Below are 17,614 nucleotides of genomic sequence, written 5' to 3'. Positions count from 1 at the left end.
ATTATATATATTTCTTTCCTTATGTAGCCACGAGTTTCATTTATGCATTCAAAAACAAATACTCTTGTTCGTATGAACCCTTAGCTTTCTAGGCTATTTATTAACGGTGCATCTTAACTACTAATTAATCTGTACTGTGGTAGGTAAAATTAACCGTAGGTCCCAAATTGCGTAGCAGATATAATGCAACATAAAATTAAAAATTTCCCATACCGGGAATCGAACCCGGGCCTGCTGGGTGAAAGCCAGCTATCCTAGCCACTAGACCATATGGGATATGATTGTGTAATTGATTAATAAACTTGTTTCTTCATTTCTGAGGAAGTTTGAGTTTGATATTTTTAATAATAAAAATTATGCAGTCTTTTAATGGGTACTGACCTTTTAACGCTATTTATTTGGTAAAATTATAGTTTAGTGACTTCTTACTATCTCGGAAAGGGGTTAGGTTGGGAAAATGAAACTTCAGGGATGGGTCTACAGGCTAAAGTATGTCCTGGGAAGGTATTTTGAAGTCCCTACCTCCAATCCCTCTCCCTCCAGAGGGTCCTGACCTTTGATGCCCTTAATAATATGTTTGTTTTAAAAGTGGAACCTTGCAAAATAGATCCTCTGCTTGAATGAAGTTCAACAAAATTGTTTTCAGGGTCAAATTTCTGGCGCGGTAAAATTTCAGGGTAAAAATTCTGAGCCATATCAATATTTTTTTCAAGATTTAGGAAATGTATTTGCATACCTTTAAATCCTTATAAATTGGGATTGGGTAAAGTTGTGAAGCTGAAAACTGTAAAATTCTAGTTTTAACGTTACAAATACATTTTCTAAATTTTGAAGAAAAAAAAAATATTGATATGGCTCAAAATTCTACTCAAATAACAGGAATTGCATTTTCAGAACTAAAGGCAGCGAAAAAGCAACTGATAACTGAAAATTAAGGTAAAATGTTGTTTTGTCAAAATTTCAATAGGTATAGTAGTATGTAGGCTTAGTAGTATGTATAATAGGTATGTAGGCTTTGGATTGGACTTAAATCCATGTTCATTTCTCTGGCGGTAATCAATCCCTAAACATAGACCAACAGTATAGTTCCTTTTTCATGCCCATGTTCATCGCTCAAATGCACGGAGGCCTTCAAGCCGTGGCTAGAGTTAGAGCGTTGCTCTAGCGGTAACCCTCGTCTACACATATACCAACAATATATTTCCTTTCTCATGTCGGACTCCATCAGGCCCATGTTTACGAGCCTAAAGCACGGATGCTGGCATCAAGTGCAAGGTTAATTTTAACCCTTTGATTGCCGTTGTTACTGTCTCCCACTTATGCTACACCTGTCATGTAGGCAAATTTAAGGGCCCTCTTAAGGGAGAAGGAGTGGAAGTGGGTACTTTAAAGTACCTTCCAGGGATATACTTTAGCCTGTAGACCCATCCCTGAAAGTTTCATTTTCCTAATTTAACCCCTTTCCAAGATAGCAAGAAGTCAGTAAACTAGAATTTTACCATTTTATAAAATGGAAACCACGAGAAACATATTTACCGCTCAAATTTGGAACAAGAAACTAGTATTACCTTTGCTAAGCTCTGATTTGTTTTAAAGATTTTTGAATGCATTTCTTAAATGTTGAAAAAAATCGTTGATACGACTTAAAATTCACTGAAACAGTAAGAATTATATTTTCAGAAGCTGGAGCCAATAAAAATCTAAAAGGTAAAACTTTTTATTAAAATTTAGATAGACCTGTCATGTATACAATCTTCTAAGTCCTTGAAATAAGAAAGGGGTAGGGGTAGTAGCTGGGTGACATCTTTTGGGGTATTTTTAGATCCAGGATTCAATTCTCGAAATTTCAATCAACTGCAGCCTAACTCAGCTGCTTTCCAACTGCATAGTTGCAAATTTTAGGACGCACTTTTTGTGTATTACCTCCTGAAGGAAATTCAACCAATTCTATGAAATTGGAAACCATTAAATTGTCCCCTATTCCCCTTCCCCAAAAATTTTAGGGCACTTTTAAGATAAGTAGTTGATACTTTATTTTAACTAAAAGATGTATTAGACTACTTCCTGAAGGAAATTTTACTAATTCCATGAAATTGTTACACGTTTAATTTGTCGCTCTCTCCAAAATATTGTAACTGTGAAAAAGAAAAATATTTGCTGTTAAACTTAATTTAGCATGTTACTTTTGCCTGTTAGATCTGGCTTCAATTCTTTTTACAGCTAAATTTTATAATCAATCATATGATTTAAAATATAATTATTTAACATTAAGAATTGTATTATTAATTATGTCGAGATACCCAAAAAACGAAGCATATCGGCTTCTACATAGAAGAAAATCAATGCTTCTCATACAGAGGAGAAAAGAGAATACGCATTAGCCTACTCATGAATTTTATTCGTGTGGAATTCCAGTTGCCAATGTATTCGCACAAGATCTTTGTGTCTTCCAATGTTATTTTTTCTATACATGTTTTTTTAATGGCTATTACTGTTCTTTGGAAAAATTGTCTAGCTGAATCACCTTTATAATTCTGGGGGGACTGACCAAAATGGGCCAATCCTCAAGTCACAAAGGTCTATTATCTCCAAAATTATCTTAGACTGCACTGGCGAATCCCGGAAGGATGGGGGGACCCGGGCCCCGCTCCCCAGGGTTTTTTCTGGTGTCCTAATTCCTTGTCTTTTTTTTGTTTTTCACTGTTTTTTAGACAAACTTGTCAATTTGGTCAATTATTGGCGCTCTTGTCATATTCGGCCTCCCCCGAGATTTTGCTTCAAATCTGCTTTTGTTAGACTGTCTCCGGAAATATCTTAAAAACAACATAAACTATTTGGATCGGCAATTACTTTGCCGTGATACGCGTATACCGTGTGTAAATATCCAGGTGAATGAAGAGTAACTCAAAAGGCGTTTATGTTACAATATACGAATTTAACAGGAGATCGAAAAGTTGCTATACAGGTTTTGGTATTTTTAGTGTACTCAATGGTCAGCTGTTTGTATAGTGCCCAAAGCACACTGTGGTCATACATGTTGATTAAGAACGAAACAAACAAAAATCAATAACGTGTGTTTGTATTATACAATATAAACAAATAACAATACAAACAAAAACTAGATCTACGTTGCATGGGCAACGTGAGGTGTTGCGGCAACCTTTGCTCGGCTTCGTCGAGTAAAGTGTTGCGAGAGCAACACTTTGGTTTTGTTTCCTCGCTGCGACTAAACGCTGAAGTTGTTAATCTGTAAGGATGCTAAAATACATACTAGGTACACCAACTCGCAAAAGTTGCAAACTCCTCATTGCTAAAGATGATTGTAGCCTTACAGCCGATTATTACTTACAAGTCCCCTACATGTCTTACCACTGGAACCAAATTGGTCTTACCATCAAATACAACGGAAACAAAAAATAGGTACACCAACTAGTAAGAGTTGCGAACCCCTCATTGCCGAGGATGATTATGAGCTAACAGCCGACTGTTGCTTACAACTCCCCTATATGTCTCACAATTGGTATCGGCCTATTTTTGGTTTCAGTGTGTACCGTACTACTGAAGTTGTCAACCCCTTTAAACTTTCAAACTGGTATATCTCATGAAGGAATTTTTGTACAAAAAAATGGATGACATATACTTTGATCAGCTCATCAAAAGCTATCGATTGCCGTCGAAAAAAAATCTATCTGTCTTAGTTCAAAAGTTGACTTTTTTGCCGTAGGCCAACTTTCTAACGTCATCACTTAGAAAGGAGCAAAGGATAAACTCTCATTTCTTTAGCAATGAGAGAACTTTTAAAGTTTAAGAGGCACATCTGATACCATTTCTCTACCGCAATCCCAAGTGCGAAAAACCGAATGATAAACTCAGCTGAAATCACGAACAGAAATGGGTAGAAACAATAGATGGCAGCACTTTCGGACCCGTGGGAAAATGCCGCTTTTTTGCTTCTCTAAATTTTTCTATTTATCACTCAAAGAAGATATATTGGCTGTGGGGCAGGGTAACTGTCGCATATATTTAACACTTATAGATTTTAGTCCATCTTCAATTTGAAACTGGTGCCTGCCTGCTTGCCTTCTAGAACGGAGCTTTCCACTCGAAAGCAGAAACATGGTTTGATGAAACGAAAGCTTGGCTGCATAACTTCAGATAGTCTTCTCTGACATAGGCTATACAACTCCTCTTCACTTCACACACTATAGGCTCTGGCTCAAGGACAAGCAAAAACCATCCTTTTTGGCCCCAGGCAAGAGTTCTACGAAGCTTTCCAAAATGTAAAGTCATATTCATCAATCCGGCCTAAGGTCCACACTTTCCGTAAAAACCGCAGAGGTTAGACCCTTATCACTTTCTAGGAATAAGCTGAAATCGGGGTGCTAGGAACAAAAAAAAAAAAAAAACCACGACAAAACCAAAGTGTTGCTCTCGCAACACAATAATCAATAACCTGAATTGTAACGCCTATCTTGTACAACAGAAGCGGAAAATGATAATGGCAGAAAGTTGATTTGCGAAGCTTACATCAACACGAATTAGTTTCCAACTATTCTCACTACTACTAACACCTCACTACAGCTCCAAGCCCCTGAAGCAAACACAGCTACGCATGCTCCTCATTCATCCCAGTATGTTCAACCCTCATCCCCCTTTACACCCTCCCAAGACGTTAAAATTTCCCTTAAATCTTTCCTTACGAGATCCTCCCATCCTATTCGGGGATGACCTGTTTTTGTTTTGCCCTAGATGGTTGGCTGACAAGGACTATCTTTGGCAATCTGTCATCTTTCTTCAACAGAACGTGTCCTAGCCATTTCAACTTTTCTCTCATTATAGCCCTAGGCAGTAGGATTGAACCGCATTTTTCGCACAGCTTACTGTTTGAGATAAGGTAAGTCAAGTCGGGTGCTCAAAATAATTCCCAGGCAATTTCTCTGGAAAACACCTAACAAATCCTTTTCCGTGTTTCAGAGTACCCGCACTTCAGAACCATACTAAACCACTGTCATCGCTGTAGCTTCCAATATTCTAATCATTGTCTTAAAACTTATTTTCTTTTTAATCCTTTTTTTTCAACTGTGAAAACAACACCTTTGGCCTTGGGTATTGTACGTTTAACATCTTCACTTATGTTACTTTAACATCTTCACTATAGTTAATATTACTGTTACTAGGATTTTTCACTGTAAATCCGATTTTTTGCAACGAAATTATTGAAGATATGAAGAAAATACGTTTCTATGATTCAAACGTGTACCATTCAATTAGGGAGGCCGAGTCTTGGTTCATAGAAATGAGCCATCTCTATAAAAAATAATCACGTCGCTGAGGTCTGAACATCGACCGATAGGTTTAGGGGTTTTCCCAATCACAAAACAATGTCTCTGTTTTACAGATAGAAAACTGTTTTTCAAAGCTATGTCCAGGGGGTTTACGGGGTTTGACTCCGAAATTTTGTCCGACTCGTAAAAACGTAACAAAGATGCATGTAAAGAAATTTATGATGCTTTTTTTAATTTTATTTGTGTATCCCCCCCTCTCGAAAAAAATCCTGGATACGCCCTTGCTGCTGTTCCAAGCTTCCGTATTTGGTAATTTCAAAAATGTAAGCTTGTAACCTTTATACTGATGGGTCAATCAAGTTTGAAAGTTGAACAATGATCAACTTGATAGATTACGAATATGTTCATAATTGGTACTGTAGCTGTGTGTAATTTTTATTTAAGTTTGACTTCAATGTGACCCGTGCATGAGATGCTACAGAGATAGATTTGCCAGCCGCAATCATTGTGCTTGGCCATGAGAATTTGGCTGTTATGAACCAAAACACACTGCGTAGTAGCTTATTTCAAGTCGGTAATAGTTCAAAAATAGAATTCAGTGGTCCTTCAGACGTCAGTCGTCCATAAAACCTGGCCGATAAAATCACTAGGTGCTTCCAATGCTAAAAAATATGTGTTGAATCTGTTTTGATTTTTTATTGCTATTTTACGATGGTCATATTGAAGAAAGGATTATGAGAAATGAGTTTATATCCGCTAGTCATTAGTATTTTTACGTATTTAATGTTTGTTTACTTATTTGTTTTTTTCTATTTAATTAATTATAATATCTGTACAGAAATTAGTTTGTATGTAGTGTTTTCTATTGACTTAAAAATGTGCTAAACTAGGCGAGGTAGAAACGTAAAATTTAATGGGGACTTAATTTGGAACAATGAGGATGAATATAAACTATAAAAGTTTAATTAAAAGCCAAACCAAGAAAACTGGAAATGTGGCGACGTGCTAAAAAGTGTAAAAGGGCCATAGGCCTGAGGTGTTGACCGAAGTGAGTGGATAAAGATCATGTCAGGAAATATTTATTAACAGAGTGGCCACCCCTAGTGATTTATCACTATTTCTAGTTATTTTTTATATTGCCTAAAAAAATCACTAAATCAGCACATAAATCGCTAGAATGTTGATGAAAATCACTAAATCAACCAAAAATCACTAAAATCGAGTGATGTTCGTAGGCAATATAAAATCCTGTTTACAGGGGCTAGTGACAGCCCTGTTTAAATGGGTCGAAGGTGCGAACGAGTAGAGAGATGCAGCAGAGATCCAGTAAAGGTAGCTGTATTGCTAGTACATAATGCCTTTGAACAGGTCTGTGTGTACGGGTTTTTGATTGTTTCTTCACTAGTGTTGTAACTGGTAAAATTGGTCACGGTAAATTTGGGTATTTTACCTATTTTACTTAATTTATCTATTTTACGTAATTCACGTATTTTACATATTTTAAGAGGATTTGCTATTTTCACAGCACAAAAGTGGGAAGAGGCTGGCAGTAACAGGCTTGGATATGATTTTGTTTTGTGTATGCCTATATTACCCAGCTTAAAGGTTGTATGTCTTACTTCAGTCTCTTGTTATCAGAACAATGAAGTATGTTATAGTACAGGTAATTATAATTCTGAAATGGTGAAATTGTAGCTGAAATAAAATTATATTAATTCTATGAGTTGTTAAAGATAGAAAAGAATGCAAGCAGGTTTGACATATGACAAGCCAGAAAAATAATAAAATCAAACAGCCGAGAAAAACGAGAGTAATGTCAGCCAGCAGACAGAAAGGAAGTGAAGGTGACAGAAGCAGATATTTCGTCGGGGATGTCCGCCCAGCCGTCTTCAGTATTCAAAAAAGGAAAACTAACCTTTTGAAGTAACTCTTAACAGAGCTGAAGAAATACTGAATTCAACAAACTAAGCCAAATAAATGAAAGACTATTCGCCAATTAGATTTGGCAAGAATTCTCTGCTTAGAGATTTACTTAGCTTGTCTACTGACCTAATTTTGATTTAAAATGAGGTCAGATGATCTTAATTTAAATTGAAGGGAAAATGTTATTGGAATCCTTTAATTTTAAGTTATTGTGTATTGGGTCTATAGGAATATCTCCACTATCTTTATTTAAAGCAAGGTCTCTATTTACAGGTTTTTAATTTCATTTGCTTCCTAAAAGAATGTGGGAAATCATTTGCCTCAGATCTTAAAATTACCTCATCACTAAGAACTAAAAGATATGGACTTTCGTTGGTGTAGAGGACCAAAGCAAGGTCTCTATTTACAGGTTTTTAATTTCATTTGCTTCCTAAAAGAATGTGGGAAACCATTTGCCTCAGATGTTAAAATTACCTCATCACTAAGAACTAAAAGATCTGGACTTTCGTTGGTGTAGATGACCAAAGCAAGGTCTCTATTTACAAGTTTTAATTTCATTTGCTTCCTAAAAGAATGTGGGAAACCATTTGCCTCAGATGTTAAAATTACCTCATCACTAAGAACTAAAAGATCTGGACTTTCGTTGGTGTAGATGACCAAAGCAAGGTCTCTATTTACAGGTTTTTAATTTCATTTGCTTCCTAAAAGAATGTGGGAAACCATTTGCCTCAGATGTTAAAATTACCTCATCACTAAGAACTAAAAGATCTGGACTTTCGTCGATGTAGAGGACCAAAGCAGAATCAACATCCTCATTTTTATTTTTATTTTCACATCCCAGAGAAATTTTGTCTTCGTGCCGTTGTTCCCCGGGAGTCAACGATTACTCTCCTCTCCAGAAAATACCCCGTGGAGAATCCCCTGCTCTCCCACGGAAATCCTCCAATACCCCGTGGATAATATCGGATCTTTATTAGAAGGGAAATTGAAATTTCAACTCTCATGTTCAAGTCAGAATCAATCATATAGCATTACCTATAGTATAGACCCATGAGGGTTCAAAATGTTAATATTTTTTCTTTAATTTTTTCCCAGAGACTTTTAATGTGGAAGGGGTAGTCGAATAAATTTTGGAAGACGCTCAGTCAATTGGAAAGCGGAAGTTAAAATGTCCCTTTCTAAGATGCCTGCTTTTCAACAAATTGCTACCGAATGTGTTGTTACTGAATACAGTGTCTTTAAGAAATTCTATTCTAGTTTAACGGCCATTGTGTTTCAGCAGTTGATTTGAAACAGTTTTCAGATAAATGCAGAATCAATTCTAAGGGAGAGACGAGGGGAGGTTGGAGGTAGAACTTGATGTGTAATTCTAAGGGTTGTATCCGTGGCTTTTTTTGGGGGGGGAGAGGGACTTCGGAACAGGCACAGTCATCATAATCTGAGTCTGAAGGAGAGGAGCTACATTTAACGGTAGATCCTATTGGAAACGGTCTTAATGTCTAAATGTTCTACTATTATGATCCAGTGCTTAGTCAATCAAAATCACCAAAAAACGTAAAAAAAACGTGGTTACGTGGTTCGTAAAAAAAAGTTTTACGAACCACGGTTTTACTTGTATTAGGGGCTTCTATAAAAAGCAGTGTTTTTCGGTGTTGTTGCTGAATACATTGTCTTTAAGAAATTTGTATTCTAGTTTAACGGCCCTTGTGTTTCAGCAGTTGATTTGAAACATTCTTCAGATAAATGCAGAATTAGTTCTAAGGGAGGGACGAGGGGAGGTTGGAGGTAGAAATTGATACATAATCCTCAGGGCTGTGTCCAGGACTTTTTGGGGGGAAGGGGGCTTCGGGACAGGCACAGTCATCAGAACCTGAATTAGAGGAGAAGATTTGACGGCAGATCCTGTTGAAAACTGTCTTAATGACTGAATGCTCTTCTATTATGCTCCAGTGCTTAATTAATCAAAATCTCAAAGTGTTACGAACTGCTTTTTTACTTGTATTCGGTGTTTTTTTTTTTTTTAATAAATAAATGAAAAAAATAGGCTGTTAGGGTAACATTTCTTGGGTTTAAATATAGAAAAAAGATTGCTAATATGATTTTACTCCCAAGAAGGGTTTTTGTTTCTTCACAAAATGGATGTCCGAAATCAGTCACTGTTCAAGTGCTGAGGTATTACCCTAGGCACAAGCTTACTAAAGTGATAAACTAGACTATTAATTAAATTGATGAAACTCTGAAACAAGGGACATTAGCCCAGGTTTTAAGCCCAGGGAAATTAGAATCATCAAACTATTTAATTAGTATCTGAAAGTAATGCTTAAAAAGAAATGTTCAACTGGTCTTATAGCTACAGGGCAACTCCAAAACACCAGTTTTACCCTTTATTTCCTAGGGAGTGCCATATTTTACCCTATTTTTACCAATTTTACCTTATTTTACCAATTTAACCTACCAAGTTTTATTTTATGGTAGTTTTACAACACTAGTCTTCACTTTTTCCTTTGCATTGAAGAATAATATCTAATTAATCTATCTGGATTCGTGAAAATTTTTGAAGAATAATTTTTGTACCATGAGCATTTTTAAAGGCTATAAAAATTGGGAAAATATAAATGTAAAAAGCGAAAAAAAAATAGGAATAAGAAAAGATTATAACAAGCGTCCGAGGGCCGGAGGCCCGAGCTGCTGACCATAGCGATCACAGTAAATAGAGGGCTAGCTAAATAGTTTGTCCTCAAAGAACTAAGTGGCATAAGAATCTTAGCCAAGTTTAGAGATACAGTAACTAGTTCCTTTTTCAGGTACCATCTCCAAGCTTTGCGTCACTTGTATGTAATAGCTGCAGAACCAAGGCTTCTATTGCCAAGAGATTTGGCAACGTCGAATGACTGCAGCGTTCAGCTTAGAGTATATTTGAAAGACACTAGTCATTACAGTAAGGTATCTTACTACCTGAAGGCGCCGTGTCTTCTACCCGAATTATCATCTTTGCGCAAGGTAATGCATTTCCCTGTTTAAAGTCTGTATTTGAAGACCTCTGTGTGTACATAAAAGTCCGTATTTCACAGACACCAATCATTCCAAATAATGTATCGGACTTTTTGGAGGCGCCGAGTCTGCTACCAGGTTATTGTCTGCCTCGTATTTCAAAGTTTATTGTCCAGAGCATGTATTTGAAAGTCTGTATTATCGGCCTCAGTTGTTTATGCAGTGTTTTGTGTCTTTGAAAGGCGCCTTGTCTTCTACTAGAACTGCAAGGTTTACGTAAGGTTTACGTACTCTGCAATTACGTACTCTGCTATTTCAAGTATTTGCAGGGCATTTTTGGATTAGATCTACACAATTAATATTGTAGATTAATAGTTCAGGTATCAAATAAAACAAGATAGATCTCTTATTGTTTGAACCAACTAGAAAACTTTTACAAATTGCAACCTACCTTGTCTCCCAAATGAGTCCCATAATAAATACCTGAATTTTTCCACAGAGAAATTTTCTAAGGATGTGAGTGATTATTGTATGTAAAAAGATGGGTAAGGGCCTTTGTCTCAGGGTTTAAAAAGAAAAAAAACGATATGAAAAGAGAGAGGGAGAATATAGAGGGAGACACGAGACGAAGAGGATGAACAAAAAAGATTCAGAGAGAAAATGGGGTGGAAAGAAATAAAGAATAAGATGAAAAAAGGATAGAGAAAATTCGTTTTTGACATTTCTATATAAATTACGAAGGGGAAGTAATCTATCATCTGGTTATTCGCATGGATAGAAAATCGGTTTAACAAAAAGAACCTCAACGGGGAGTTTTATACCGAAGTTGTTGCCTTAATATTTTGTAGACTAACGACTTGCCTACGAGAAGTGTGCATATAAAAAGTGTCAGAACGGATATATTGATTGTAAGTCAAATTCAATAATCTGAAAGCTATTGTTTTTGCTGAAAGCTTTTCATATTGAGCGTGCCCAAATACAGTCTTCAATTTTTGAAGCTGGTCTTTGGCAATAGTGCACTAAGGGTGTTTATATTTGTGGAAAATCATTTACAAATGTTAATAAAACCCTATTTTTGATTAAAAAAAAGTTCAAAATTATCATTTACATGTACTTCCGCTTTCTTGTTCCTTTTCTATTTGCTATAATGCCCGGTTTGTTGTTTAAAGTACCAATGATATCAAAACAAAAAAAAACTGCACCATAGACCCGTCTCAGGTCTATTCACGCCTAAAAAATTGTTATTGTCTATGGCTTTCCTTTGTATTATTTCAATATCATAAGGTTGTAGGGCAGTAAAACCTTTTCGTCAGTGTTGCCATTTTGTTCAATGAAAAAAACTATTCAGTTATTTTTGGCAACGTTTCTCATTCGTAAAAACTCAAACACAAATAGCCTGTTGATTCTCAAAGACATTCCCACATATATCTACTATACACCTTCAAAGGAAAACTACATCTTGTCAAGTTGTTTGGTTCAATATTTTCTAGCTAATTTATTACTGCTTTTTCACTTATGTTTCTTTTTTTAATTATGCAACCGCTGCTTCCTAAAACTACATAACTCCATAGTGAGGTCTTTCTCTTTGAAAATTTAGTTACAGATTTTTTTTTTTTTTTTTAAGATGTACATGGTGCTCAAATTTACCGATTAACCAATGCAAACAATCAGATTCCATTATCACTATCTGTTTGTGATTTAGATTTGATATCTTGTGATTTTATTTTCGATTTTCGCATGTATTTTTGATGATCGATATAGGGGGATTGGATTCCTCCTTGAAAGTAAGAAAAACCCCGAAAATACAACATTCCCGGGAAGGTTTTTCTATATTTTTGTTCCTTAAAATCTGTTCTTGCGGTTCGACACTCCGAGGAAAACCATAGCTAGACTTAGGTGTTGCTGTATCTTTAATAACGTTAGTTCTATGTATTTGCTTTTTCCTTTCTATATTCGAGATTAAATCATGTTCGCCCAGGAAATGTTTGGTGTGGAGGGGGGGGGGGTAATACTTCATTTCGCTTTTATTTTATTTTTTCTATTCTGCTTCGCGATTACACGATTTAAGTGGGTCTATGTTGTTGTTGTTTTTTTTGCGGCAACTAAGTTTTATCAACAAATCGTCAAGAAAAGACGAATAATTCTTCCCATTTTGTCTTTTTTATACCCCAATCTTGGGCTATTGGATCCAAGAAGAAAACGACGCATAAAATGCTCTGAGCTGGTGCTTTGGGTGATTTTCTTTGGTTGTTTCAATATTATTCAGTTCAGTTTGACAAGACTTATCTTTCGTAAAAATTCAAACATGAACGATCTGTTGATTCGAGAAAACATTATACTATTCTCAGACAATACGATGACAAAAACAAAATCACATCAAAAAAAGACAATTATGCTATGGAAGGCCGGCGCTGAATAAAAAGAAAATTGCAAAAAAAAAGTAGTATCTGTCCAAATAATTTCAATGGTTTTAATTTCCAAAGCTTTTTTATCCGCTAAAACTGAGACAATAACCGCTTTAGGAGGAGGCCTTTCTATCGACTTTAGAGACAAAGAGAGAGAGGAAGGCCTGATTATTGGATACCCCTGAATAATTTAAATAGCCATAAATTAAATGAAAATACATATTATACTTACTCGCAAGCAAATTATGTATTTGGTCATTCCTTTTCTACATCTAATACTGTAAAGGAAATTCGGAAAACTTGACGCAAAAACCAATATGGCATGAGCTATTCTGCCAAGTTTTAAGCCCTGGACCCTTTAGTTTTTTACTCATCACATTGACCTTCTTCGTGTTTCAAAAACTTCTACTAATTATAAACTGGCTTAACTTGTCATTGGTTGCTTTAGATTAAATTAATTTTTATGTAAAAATAACAAAATTAATTGTTCCACTTATGATTGCGGTTATTAAGAGACTTTCTAATATTATCTTTTTGAGTGTAAACTTTTTGAAAGTAAAAAAAAACGAAATGCAATTTAAAAATTACAAGGGTTTTCTTACTTGTACATTTTTAACATTCATGTTATTTGGTTTATTAAAGAGGCTCAATATGCCGTTTCGGAATAGTTGAACCGAACAAAGAGACTGGATATTGCTTCATTTTTTTTTCCTTTGTGCTATTTATTATTTTGTAGCTGTAGTTGTGAAATAATCTATGTGCTGTATTTTGTAGATTAGATAGTGAAATGCTCTGTACAGGTTTAGTTACTGAATAAAATCATTCATTCATTCGTGCTATCGAAGGGAAATCCATGGTGGAGTCCATAAGCTTCGATCTTAGGCCTCGGAATATCCTACTTGTTTTTTCGCCTAAAATCGCAATATATTGCATACTTATCAACGAAAGTGAAAAAAATTAGCCTTGCTTTTGGCCAACCGAAAGGGTTCAGTCTCTTTTGCATAGCCTTGGACTCTATAAAGGATGTTTATTTCATTTCAGGTCTCGATTGAAGATGAAAACTTTTGGACAATTGATTTTGAAAGAAACAAAAATTGGCCGTATCTCAAGTAAGGTTTCACTTCCTTTGATTCAACACCACCTATAGTTTTTAATGACTTCCACGGGATTAAGACAGAGATCGGCAACCTATGTCCTGAGGTTCACTAAGTGACCCATTTACTAATTTCCTGTGACCTACTCACACTCTGAAAAAATGTATAAAGCATAAAAATAAATTATGAAATATATGCTTGAAATGAATAAACTAAAATGTTATAAATGATAAAAAATGATGTACTTTAATGATACAGTTGCTGTAACAATTATAGATGTTCCGAACAAGTTATAGACGCTTTCTGAAAAAGTTTTATCGTTATTAGCGCGCACGCGTTTGTTGTTCTCTCATTTGTAGATAGTATTCAGTAACATAAGGATAGTGATGAATTTACGCAGCTAAATAGTTACGCGAATTTACCTAAGTGGGACTGTTTTTGTTATTAAAATATTAATATTGACAAACCAAAACAGAGGCTATTTCAATATATTTGGACACTAAATTTGATAACACCAATAATGGAAAATTAATATGTACTTCATATACAGATGTAATTGTGGTAAGGACCTCATTCTGCAGCCCCTATCGCTTCACTTCAAAATATAAAGGTACAAGTAACAAAAACAGAAACAGGTCAGTCAAAAACAGGTGACCTGTTTTTACTTTCTGTTCTGCTTTTTGGAAAAACAGAAAACAGTTGTTTTTATGGCACTCGGTATTAACCAAGTGACATATAGTGATCGCAAATTCGGTCGGTCTGTCTGTCTGTCGGTCCCGGTTTTGCTAGTTTAGGCACTTCCAGATAAGCTAGGACGATGAAATTTGGCAGGCGTATCAGAGACCGGGCCAGATTAAATTAGAAATTGTCGTTTACCCGATTCAACCATCTCGGGGGGGGGAGTGGGAGGACGCTTAGTTTGGAAAAATTGGAAAAAAAAATGAGGCATTTTTAACTTACGAACGGGTGATCGGATCCTAATGGAATTTAATATTTAGAAGGATATCGTGTCTCAAAGCTCTTATTTTAAATCCCGAACGGATCTGCTGACATTGGGGGGAGTTGGAGGGGAAACCTAAAATCTTAGAAATCGCTTAGAGTAGAGGGATAGGGATGAAACTTGGTGGGAAAACTAAGCACAAGTCATAGATACGTAATTGACATAACTGGAATGGATCCGCTCTCTTTGGGGTAGTTGTGGAGAGGGTTAATTCTGAAAAATTAGAAAAAATGAAGTATTTTTAAGTTACGAAGGATTGATGGGGTGTTAATGGAATTTCAAATTTAGAAGGATCTCGTAACTCACATCTCTTATTTTAAATCCTGACCGGATCCAGTGTCATTGGAAAGGAGTTGGGGTGATCCGGAAATCTTGGAAAAGGCTTAGAGTGGAGAGATCAGGATGGAACTTGGTGGAAAGAATAAAACACGTCTAAGATACGTTTCTGACATAAGCAGATCGGATCCGCTTTCTTTGGGGGAGTTGGGGGTAATTCGGAAAAATTATAAAAAATGAGGTATTTGTAACTTAGGAACGGATGATCAGATCTTAATGAAATTTGATATTTAGAAGGATCTTGTGCTTGAGAGCTCCTATTTAAATCCCGACGAAGTCTGGTGACATTGGGGGGAGTTGTAGGGGGAAACTGGAAATCTTGGAAAACGTGAAAATTGAGTTATCTTTATCTGACGAATTGGTGATCGGATCTTAATAAAAATTGATATCGTATATCTCAGATACTCCATTGTCAATTCGAATCGGATCCAGGGACATAAGGGGTTGGAGGGGGAAACAGAAATCTTGGATACTGGAAATCTTGGAAGACGCTTAGAGTGGAGATATCGGGATGAACCTTAATGTGAAGAACAAGCACAAGTTGTAGATACTTGATTTACATAATTAGAACAGATCCGTGCTCTTTGGGGGAGCTGGGGGGTGTTAATTTGGAAAAATTGAGGTATTTTTAACTTAAGAACGGGTAACTGGATCTTAATAAAATTTCATACTTAGAAGAAACTCATGTTTCAGAGCTCTTATTTCAAATTCCGACCAGATCTGTCGACATTGAAGGGAATTGGTTGGGGGAAATAGGAAATTTTGGAAAACGCTTAGAGTGAAGAGATCGGGAAGAAACTTGGTGGGTAGAATAAGCAAATGTCGTAGATACGTGATTGACGCAACTGGACTGGATTCCCTTTCTTTGCGGGAGTTAGGGGTCGGGGTTCAGTGCCTTGGCGAGTTTGGTGGTTCTGGACGTACTAGGACGTACTTACTTATTTTGTTGTAAGATCTAATGTAACAGTACTTCATGCTTCTGGCTCTGTTTTGTACCAGCTTTAAATTTAATATTGAGCTACAGGTTCTAAATCTCTGGAGGATGTCTTGTAGTTAGACTTGAGCTTCTTCTTATCTGAAAAAGCATTAGTTACAAGAGCTAGCTAAATAAAATAAAAACTATGACTAGTGCTGTCTAGTGCGAGTCAGATGCAGTTTCAGCCCGATCATCACATGCACTTGCTTTATTCAACTTGTTAGGGTCATCCATATCAGATGTTGTATTAGCAATATCCTCATTGGTGACATCGGGTAGATCATCTTTGTCTGCATCAATCTCTTGCTCTCTACTTGAGCCTTCTTCCAGTTCATCATCATTGTTATTAGATTCACATTCAACAACTTGCTCTGCATCAATTTCTCCTTAGAACTTGAGCACATTGGTTAAACGAAGGTAAAGGAGGTGACCAAAGCATGAAGACCTTTCAACCTCCCCCCCTTCCCAGGTAGCAAACTTTAACAATAGTGTCAACCCAAGCTCTTGGTTTAACCAAAAAAAGAATACATGTAAAAATCAGAAATGGAGAAAAACAAAATCAACACAAAAACAGGTCCGACAAAAACAGATGTATTGTTTCTGTTTCCTGTCTTCGAAAAAAAAAATGATAAAAAAACAGGTTAGACAGAAACAGAAATAAAAACAGAAACAGTGTGAATGCTTACTTTGAAGATACGGCCGAAAAATTGATGAACAGATCAATAATGATTTATTATCTAAAAACGTACGTAGCATTGCAGCTGATGAAAGCACATTTACTAAAATGCTTTTTAAAATAGAAATGTCACTGATCCAAACGTCCCTTTAATATTCGTTTTTGTTGATTTTAACCCGCAGCCAAAAAAGGTGGCCAGCCTCTGTACTAGGTCCTTTGTCTCTTTCATGTTTGTGACAAGTTCTCCAAGAGTAGAAAGTAAAATTTTCAGTTTAGTTGTAGTCTGTCTATGTAACTTTTTAGGGATTTTGCTTGATGGACGCATAAGAAGAAAATTTAGTACGGTTAAATCACTTTTTGCGAATACGGGATCTTAGGTTGCAAAAATTTGCTTATTTTAGCGATGCATCTCCTTAAACACTATTTTCAACTACTTTGTATAGAATTTAAAATATTGTCGTTTTCTGCTTATTCTGAAAGGATATTATCTATTCACTTATAAGTTTTAATATGTGTTAAGGTATATTTCTTGCGTATAGTACTATGAAGCATCTATTATTCTACTAATTTTAACATCAAAATATGAGATAGTATAAATTTATGAAGAATAGTGATGTAGTTGGGCCCAAAGTGAAAGATAATATGCCCAACTTGTTCTTGCAGTGGGTCTTATCCATTGGTCAGGTTTGCGGAGTCATGTTTAGATATCTTATTTAAAAAAAAAGTCGTAATTGGATGTCGTTATGTAGAGACTATTTAACTTGCGTTTGTATACCTGGAGAAATAAGGAGGCAATTCCAAGGAGAATTTAGATTTGGGCCAAAACGCTTTTATTTTTATGTTATAACATAATTGTAGTGATAATTATATGACCAAATAGACACAAACTGCCAGAGCAATCTGTCGGGTAATAGGTATAAAAAAAATA

General features: G+C 35.8%; 1 protein-coding gene and 1 non-coding gene across 6 annotated transcripts in view; one reads left to right on the top strand and one right to left on the bottom strand.

Annotated features, from left to right (window-relative positions):
• LOC136027541 (anaphase-promoting complex subunit 1-like) overlaps window positions 1-17,614 on the top strand; it is a 255,997-nt gene that overhangs the window by 202,723 nt on the left and 35,660 nt on the right. For all 5 annotated transcript variants that reach the window (XM_065704890.1, XM_065704889.1, XM_065704892.1 and 2 more), the window contains 2 exons: window positions 10,013-10,208; window positions 13,646-13,713. In XM_065704890.1, the coding sequence (XP_065560962.1) occupies window positions 10,013-10,208; window positions 13,646-13,713 (264 nt within the window). The remainder of the gene's footprint in view (window positions 1-10,012; window positions 10,209-13,645; window positions 13,714-17,614) is intronic.
• Trnae-uuc (transfer RNA glutamic acid (anticodon UUC)) lies at window positions 205-276 on the bottom strand. Its single transcript has one exon. It is a non-coding gene; the product is annotated as a tRNA-Glu (tRNA).

This window comes from Artemia franciscana, chromosome 5 (genome assembly GCF_032884065.1).
Source record: "Artemia franciscana chromosome 5, ASM3288406v1, whole genome shotgun sequence".
Lineage (NCBI taxonomy): Eukaryota > Metazoa > Arthropoda > Branchiopoda > Anostraca > Artemiidae > Artemia > Artemia franciscana.
This window is presented reverse-complemented; position numbering and strand designations above follow the sequence as displayed.